Here is a 9,469-nt window from a genome sequence, read left to right as displayed (position 1 = left end):
CCAAACACACTGAGCTGCATAAGAACACAGAACAAAACCAGCATGATTGAGGAGTGAATTGTTCCAGCACCGTTCCTTCCCCGATAGCACCCCTGAGGTTACTTGTGTTTAAAAAAAAGAAACCCACGTTTATTTTATTCTCTTAAATGAATGTGCTCTCAGTGGCGTAAAGTCATTAAAAACAAATGCTGCATAATGCAACAATTTGCATCAGTTTGAGGTTGAATTGTTTATTGAGCGTTTTGTTATGCTTCCCACAGAATCGAATTATTTCAGTAAGAAAGTCTAACATTCAATTTTAACCCATCCAGGAGTTAGCCTCCAGAGTGCAAATAGTGCTGAGATAGCATGAAACAGCTTTTTTTTTCTCTCAACAGAATTAGTCAACTTTGCTCTCCCTACTGACTGCATAGTTACTGAACCTGGCTCGCCTTCCGCTTAAATTACCGCTAACAATCCTGAGCCCGGTGACAGCGGACTCGACCTTTCAGAGCTGGAACAAAGAGCTGACCTAAAGGCACTAGGTTTACAAACAGAGAGTGAGAGAAGGTAGAGAGCTAAAGAGAAGCAGCTGGGGGCAGAGAGGGAGCGAGGTAGAAGGAGGCAGAGACGGGACGGGAGGGAATGTAAGCGAGCGGGTGGAGGCAGAAGGAGCTTTGGGAGGTTCTTGCCCTTAATGAGACTCTCTGGCCACAAATAGCTCCCCTCTACAAGCCCTTGTTGGTGAATCTGAAGTGAAAGTCATCAAGAGTTAAGTTCCCCTTCACAACTGGCATGGTATACAGGACAGATACGGGGCCCACACAGGACAGATGCGGGGCCCACACAGGACAGATGCGGGGCCCACACAGGACAGATGCGGGGCCCACACAGGACAGATATGGGGCCCACACAGGACAGATGCGGGGCCCACACAGGACAGATACGGGGCCCACACAGGACAGATGCGGGGCCCACACAGGACAGATGCGGGGCCCACACAGGACAGACACGGGGCTCCACACAGGACAGATACGGGGCCCACACCGGACAGATGCGGGGCTCCAGACAGGACAGATACGGGGCCCACACAGGACAGATGCGGGGCCCACGCAGGACAGATGCGGGGCCCACACAGGACAGATGCGGGGCCCACACAGGACAGATATGGGGCCCACACAGGACAGATACGGGGCTCCACACAGAACAGATGCGGGGCTCCACACAGGACAGATGCGGGGCGCACACACAGGACAGATACGGGGCCCACACAGGACAGATGCGGGGCACACACAGGACAGATGCGGGGCCCACACAGGACAGATGCGGGGCACACACAGGACAGATATGGGGCCCACACAGGACAGATACGGGGCTCCACACAGAACAGATGCGGGGCTCCACACAGGACAGATGCGGGGCGCACACACAGGACAGATACGGGGCCCACACAGGACAGATGCGGGGCACACACAGGACAGATGCGGGGCCCACACAGGACAGATGCGGGGCACACACAGGACAGATATGGGGCACACACAGGACAGATGCAGGGCTCCACACAGGACAGATGCGGGGCGCACACAGGACAGATATGGGGCACACACAGGACAGATACGGGGCTCCACACAGGACAGATGCGGGGCGCACACACAGGACAGATACGGGGCTCCACACAGGACAGATACCGGGCCCCACTTAGGACAGATATGGGGCCCCACACAGTACAGATACGGGGCTCCACACAGGACAGATGCGGGGCCCCACACAGGACAGACGCGGGGCTCCACACAGGACAGACACGGGGCTCCACACAGGACAGATACCGGGTCCCACTTAGGACAGATATGGGGCCCCACACAGTACAGATATGGGGCTCCAGACAGGACAGATATGGGGCCCACACAGGACAGATACGGGGCCCAACACAGGACAGATGCGGGGCCCCACACAGGACAGATGCGGGGCCCCACACAGGACAGATGCGGGGCCCCACACAGGACAGATACGGGGCTCCACACAGGACAGATGCGGGGCCCCACACAGGACAGATGCAGGGCCCCACACAGGACAGATACGGGGCTCCACACAGGACAGATATGGGGCTCCACACAGGACAGATACCGGGTCCCACTTAGGACAGATATGGGGCCCCACACAGTACAGATATGGGGCTCCAGACAGGACAGATATGGGGCCCACACAGGACAGATACGGGGCCCAACACAGGACAGATGCGGGGCCCCACACAGGACAGATGCGGGGCCCCACACAGGACAGATGCGGGGCCCCACACAGGACAGATACGGGGCTCCACACAGGACAGATGCGGGGCCCCACACAGGACAGATGCAGGGCTCCACACAGGACAGATGCGGGGCCCCACACAGGACAGATACGGGGCTCCACACAGGACAGATACCGGGTCCCACTTAGGACAGATATGGGGCCCCACACAGTACAGATATGGGGCTCCAGACAGGACAGATATGGGGCCCACACAGGACAGATACGGGGCCCAACACAGGACAGATGCGGGGCCCCACACAGGACAGATGCGGGGCCCCACACAGGACAGATATGGGGCTCCACACAGGACAGATGCGGGGCCCCACACAGGACAGATGTGGGGCCACACAAAGGACAGATACAGGGCCCAACTCTGAGAAAGCTGCACAACTGGACCCCGCTGCATCACCTTATACGTCACACTGTGCTCATTATCTTAGACAAGGCCAGCACTGTCATACATTTCATTAAGCAAGACAAACACAGTTTCTGCCATATGTCTGCAATAAGCCACCAGGCTTTTGTGGGTTTTGTGAATGGCAGTACAGTGTCATGGAACAGACGTTTCCCTCTCAAACTATTAATAGAATGGATTTCATGTGTCATTTCCTTTATCCCCAATGGATAAATTAATAATGTCCTTCTTCGTCATTCCACTGGAACTCCACCGACGTGTGGCTCCTGAGCCAAGCGGTGCATTGGGGGGTGGAGGGTGAGAGGAGGGTGGAGGCAGTGATCAGGATGAGCTAGGCCGAGGCTGTTGGCATGATATCTGCTCTCGGTTCTGTCTTTAATCTTCATTCCTCTCTAATGGTACATCGCTTCAGACTCTAATTAGCAGGCCATGTCCTTGCCAAACAAATCACGGCCGCGTCAGCACAGACGGGGCGCACTATGACGGACAAACCTGGTCTGCAGTGAAGCCGCCCAATTTCCTGCTGTCGTCATCTCCCGTGTCCTCTAGATAGTTCTTGTCTCACTCAGGGTCAGATCTAGCAGACCATCTACCCTAAGCAAACTACTTATTCAGGGTTTTTTTTTTTTTTTTTTTTTGGAAACTAGGTTTAGCTGTTGCTCCATTTCATTGCTGGAGTGTTCGTCTTATTTCTTTCCTTTTTTTTTTTAAATCACACAAATCACAGAGCCAATTTTGCTGGGCCAATGAGAAGGCCGAATCTGAGCGAGTTCCCTGAGAGCAGAGTGTGCCACTTCCTCAAAATGGACCAGGGTCACTACAGCAGCAGCAGGCGGGCGTCACGTTTGGGTGTGAGAGAGGCCACACAGGCGGGGCACGGGACCAGGGTGCAGCCGCGGGCGGAGGTGCATGAGCTGAACATGGAGGGATTTTAAGAGCCACTTGTAGAGAGCAGTAATGTAAAATGTTACTCATTGCTAATAATGGCTTAAAGCTGACCATGGATACAGGTAAAATTAATCATTTTTAAGATATTCTAGATCTCTCTATGTGTGTTAAACAAAACAATGACCCGGCTTTTTGAGCTACAGATGCCAACAGCTTTTGGAAGTCAGCTGTTTTTAATGACAACCTTTGTGTGTGGAGATTAAAATTCCTGCAGTGTTGCTCACAGCAATGGTTAATGTTACCTTAAGTATTTACTCCCATCAATGCTCTTTGTTACACTCCACTGTTATGATCGGTACATAATACAGACTTTATATGCAGACACTTCATTTTCATCACTATGAAGTGATGTCATCGTGCCCTGCATATAGCTCCACCGCGTGACCCTGCTCTGCCTTGCACTGCATCATCAGGCTTCTGATCACCTGATCAATTCACACCACTCTGATCAATTCCTACATGCTAAAGCTCTTTGCCGAGCTTTGCTACCAGTCTTTCCCCATTGTTTTCGGTTTTGTGTTGTCATACGTATAGGTTGCTTAGTGTAGATTACATAGTGTGCATCACTATGTGTGTTGTTCATTGATTATGCTCCCTGTTCGGCGTTTGTGTGTTCGGTGTCTCCAGCCGTAACCCCTCATCCTCCGCACATGCCATTTGTTGCTTGTCGTTTTCTCTTAGATCAAACAGAGGAAACAGAGACCAGTTTCCTCTTTGTGCTCATATGCCTCCTCTTCCTCCCAGAGAGGAGGTGATGCTCGGTATCTTTGCGAAACAAACACACCAAATGGCTTCCCTAATATGAGCTGTCCCTCGGGAGGGAAGCTCTCCAAACAGGCATGCGCGTGTGCGCAGCTTTCGGCGAAGGCGCAGCGAGGCTTTCCGAAGTGATTCTCACCTTGCATGAAAGAAAAGCTCTTCAGACTCCTTTCTAGGCCCTTTCTCTCACATCTGCTCCCATTTTCCCATCCGCTCCCTCCATCTCTGCTCATTCTCCACCCATTTCAGCGCTGCCGATGTTCCCGTTCCCGATACTCTTTGGTAATGAAACTCCGAAGGCATATAGCTCTCTCAGTGACACTGTTTAAGACAAATGTCAGATGGAATCTATTATACTATATCGGAAGCGCACTAAAAACAACTCCTAGGCCATCCCTGGTCTGCATATGGTTGGATCTTTATAAAGAGTCCCATTTCCATCTCTCGTGTTCATCTAAAAAGAAAATTGTCCCCGGGAGCCAGAAGGTTCTTGGGTTTCATATCTGTAGCGATGTGCAGAAAGTCATTTTAAAAGTCATCCTTGGTTCAGATCAGAATTAGGAGAGGGGTTAAAAGTTGAATCTCCAGTTGTGCTCTCATTCATAGGTGACCACTCCGGATGGTTTGAGATTAGGATGTGAGAACACCACTACCCACAAATCCATCTTCCCCCGTGTCTTACCCTTCATCTCCATGTTGGCTTTCAACTGTCTGTTTATTTGGACCCGTAGTTTTCCATATCGGCCTCATCAATAATGCCTGCACACGGGCGACCGATGTTTACCCTGTCCGATCCATGATTGGACAGAAAATGTAAATAAGGTTTCTTGGCATTCGGTGGTAAATGTTGCGGCCCGGGTGGGACATACGGTTTGCTTGTGGGTGGGCTGTGATTTAAAAAAACCAAAAACGGATAAGCTACAGCAGGCATGGCGGAAACCTGATGCTGGTCTGCTTGTGATGGATGGACGGATGAGGTGCCAGATTGGAACCCAGTGGTTGGTTAATTCATTACTCTTCCCTACGTGATCCCACACCTTTCTGCCTGCACAGAAAGCCCGATTGGCCCGAATAAGAATAGCCAAGAAGGGCAGCTCCAACGCCTACCTCCAAAGCAAGCGGAACGGCCTCCTCAGTGAGCTGCTGGACCTCACGGTGAGTGAAATGTATATTTAAGTGCCTCCTTCAGGGCTGAAACTCTCCCTATAGGGTTAAAGCTCTCTGTCTGGGCTTAAAGCACTTCCTCGAGGCTCAAAGCTGCCAGAAAGCTCCAGAAAGATCTCCCCGCAGGGTTATAAAGGTCTCCCTCTGGGGTTAAAACTCTCTGGGGGTAAAGATCTCCAGACACACAGGAAAACACTATCAAGTTCGCCGTTGAACTGTCCAGTTTGGGTGTGTTGACACCTTGCACTTGAATCTGCCTACCGCAGAAGGAGAGGATACACTTTGAAGTGAGGAAACAGCATACAAAGGGTTACAGTAAACATAAACATACTGTTACACATCCTTGGCTACTCGTTCAACAGTAATTAGATTCCGTGTCCTGGATCTAACCTTTAAGGGGTGCTCTTACGCCCCCTGCCTGTGGCATCATTCGGCCATGCTCCTCGGATGCCCTCCTCCCGCGGCGCAGTCGCGGTGCCGCGCTGAACGCTAATAAAATCAGGTCGGATTTAACTCACACTCGTCTCCATCCTAATTAGAAGTGGTGCTGATTTAAAAAGAGCTTCAGTATCTAAGTGGAAAGGTCTCACAATCAGCCATTCCACCTGACCGACTCCTGCTTTTATTCTCCAAGAGCGGCACTCAAGATTAAAGCCCGCTGAAAATAATACCTCCAATTAAAGCTCATTAGCGCTCGATCGAACAGTCCCCTCCGCTCGCCCGCGTTCTGAGGTCTATTAAGGAGTCAGTGCTTCCTTTATTCCTGGATCTGTGGGCAAAACAAACTGGGATGGCAGACAGCCAGAGAGGGAATGGGAAGGAGGGGGGCTTTGCGGAGCGGGGGTTGGGCAGCAGAACGGGGGGCGGTTGGGGGGGGGGGGGGGGGGGGCAGAGGGTCAGGGCAGGAGGCAGCGGTCCCGTTTGCATGTGGCTCGCGTCTCCGTTTTGCGGGCGATTTGGGTGCGAGGGGGTTTGCCATGAAGTTGTCAGGGATTCTGGCAGTTGGAATTACAGGCATGTCATTCCCGGGAGCGCCGCGCTGCATGAGAGTGCGCTCAGGGAAAAAAAAGCTTCTGGAACAACGCTGTTCCACTTCTGCATGTTCCCTTCCCTTTCATGACGGCATCCTTTGCTGTTCTCCGCACGACACGCACACAAACACACAGTCCGACCCTCGAATTATGGAGTGACTGAGTGATGCTCTCACGGACTGACACAGTTCCAGGCACTGTGAACAGTGTCACAGGTGAATGTATTTTAAAATGTATGTAAGTGCTCCTTTATTGACTGAATTTTCAAACTATATATATATATACTGTGTTCAACATGGACAGTTCTAATACCTGTTAGGCAAATAACTGCATAGGAAGCACCTGTTTGTAAGATCTGCACTCTCCAGCCTCTGTTACAAATGAAACTTTATTGAAACGCCCTGTAGGTGTACAGTTAGTGTGTAGGACAGCTGTCGCCATACCCAGTTTGCGTTAGCCATCAGCAGTAGCTTCAGACCACAAGATATTCTTGGCTGGTGAACCACTCTCAGTCCAACAGTGATGCATGGATAAAAACCCCAGGAGCACTGCTGTGTCTGCAGACCTGGCCCACACATTCACTACGTCAGCGTTGAGAATGGACATCCACCCCAAGAGATATCGGGTGGGGCGGGATACTGCGGTCAGACACAGACCAGTAATATGACTGATGAGTTATGCATGCCAACAGATGAGCTACAGGCTGTAATTTTACAGTTCTAAATTAATAACTGCGCTTTCTAATAGCACCTCTAAGCTTGATTTACTTAATGAATCAGCCTGGGAGTGGGTGAGTGCCAGTGCCACACAGTGGGTGTGGATTAGTATAGTATTACACACTCCACACTTTGGTGTGTGTGTGTGTGTGTGTGTGTGTGTGTGTGTGTGTCTCAGGGCTCAGAGGAGGAGGAGCACGTGAATAAAACCACATCATTACTGGAGAGCCAACATCACCACCTACTGCACTGTCTAGAGAAGACCACCGTGAGTGTGAACACATATACACACGCACACACACACACACACTCTCACGCACACACACACACACACACACACACACACACACACACACACGCACACACACACACACACTCACACACACACACACACACACACACACACGCACGCACGCACACACACACACACACACACACTCTCACACACACACACACACACACACACACACACGCACACACACGCACACGCGCGCACACGCACACACACACACACTCACACACACACGCACACACACGCACACACGCACACGCACACACACACGCACACACACACTCACACACACTCACACACACACGCACACACACGCACACACGCACACCCACACGCACACGCACACACACACGCACACACACACGCACACTCACACACACTCTCACACACACTCTCACACACACACGCACACACACGCACACGCACACACACACGCACACACACTCTCACACACACTCTCACACACACACGCACACACACGCACACACGCACACCCACACGCACACACACACACGCACACACACACACTCACACACACGCACACACACGCACACACACGCACACACACGCACACACGCACACCCACACGCACACGCACACACACACGCACACACACACGCACACACACACTCACACACACTCTCACACACACTCTCACACACACTCTCACACACACACACACACACACACACACACACACACTCACACACACACACACACACACACACACACACACTCACACACACACACACAGAGCTTCCCTGAGCCATCCATATCCTCACATAACCAGTCACTGCTGCCCTGCTCCAACAGAGAAATGCTCTATAAAACACTGACAATGATGACTCTCAGTCTGGATAATACAAATGTATGCTTTGAATAGTGGCAATAGTAATAGCACAGAACAGGGTTGACTGAATTACTGTGAATAGGTAAAGAGAAAGAATTGTATTGCATTTCTCTCTCCCTATCTCTCTCTTTTTCTCCCATCCAGGCTCATGAGTTTGTCGATGAGCAGCTGTATGAGCAAAACTGTGTGGAGGGGGCGGTGCCGCTACAGAGCCCGCCCTCACGGAGCTCCTCCCTATCCAGTCACGACGGCGTCACAGGCACCTGCTGTACGCGCCGCTCCCGCAAGAGGATCCCACTGCCCAACGCCAGCCTGTCCACCACACACACGCACACACAGGGCCTGCAGGAGCTCAGTGCCATTCGCATCCAGTACGGAGATGAACCCAGTCTTGGTTCCAGGTCAGATTGGTGTAATACTCACTTTACACACTAGAGGGCAGTGGGTTGCGAGCGTATGTAGTATAAAGTGAAGTTTAAAGTGCACTCATCACTACAAAAATCCTAGTTTAAGTATTACACTACTGTTTTGGTTACTATCTAGCATTCAAAAACACATGTCTGTAATCATCAGTGTTTGGGTCAGCTATATTCATTACCATTTCCCTCAACCAACATAGACAATCGCTCAGACTTCATATTTGCAGGCTCATTTCTGAGTGGATTTGCATTATAAGAATTTTTAACATTTTTTGAGGAATCTGACCACAGGACTGCCAGCAGCGTTCCTCCTTTAACAAGGAAAGCTATTCTTATAGAGCTAACTGCTCTGGGGAACTCTACTGAAGGTCCACTCTGTGCCACTCTGGTTCCAGCACTCGCTCCAGTCTCAACCTGAAGACCAGCGAGAGGAGTGGGAGCAACTGCCAAGGGCAGCACATCACCACGGCCATCATCAGCCTCCCCTCCCCGCCTGCCTTCCACCCGGACTCCACCGTCGTCCCACCCATCACCACCACCTCCAGCTCCAACGTCGTCAAGGTGTCGGCCCTGTGACCACGCCCCCTCGACGGGGGACGGACGGCGG

The 9,469-nt window shown here is 51.6% G+C and overlaps 1 protein-coding gene across 4 annotated transcripts in view; it reads left to right on the top strand.

Annotated features, from left to right (window-relative positions):
* Window positions 1–9,469, top strand: part of LOC113586127 (potassium voltage-gated channel subfamily D member 3-like) — a 62,891-nt gene extending 53,422 nt beyond the window's left edge. For 3 of the 4 annotated variants that reach the window (XM_027024051.2, XM_027024061.2, XM_027024044.2), the window contains exons 4-7: window positions 5,444–5,545; window positions 7,480–7,569; window positions 8,588–8,844; window positions 9,258–9,469. In XM_027024051.2, coding sequence (XP_026879852.2) covers window positions 5,444–5,545; window positions 7,480–7,569; window positions 8,588–8,844; window positions 9,258–9,438 — 630 coding nt within the window. In that variant the 3' untranslated portion in view covers window positions 9,439–9,469. The remainder of the gene's footprint in view (window positions 1–5,443; window positions 5,546–7,479; window positions 7,570–8,587; window positions 8,845–9,257) is intronic. The other variant, XM_027024068.2, reaches the window with a different exon arrangement.

Source organism: Electrophorus electricus, chromosome 20 (genome assembly GCF_013358815.1).
Source record: "Electrophorus electricus isolate fEleEle1 chromosome 20, fEleEle1.pri, whole genome shotgun sequence".
Lineage (NCBI taxonomy): Eukaryota > Metazoa > Chordata > Actinopteri > Gymnotiformes > Gymnotidae > Electrophorus > Electrophorus electricus.
Note: the sequence above shows the minus strand (reverse complement) of the source record. Positions and strands in the feature narration are given on the sequence as shown.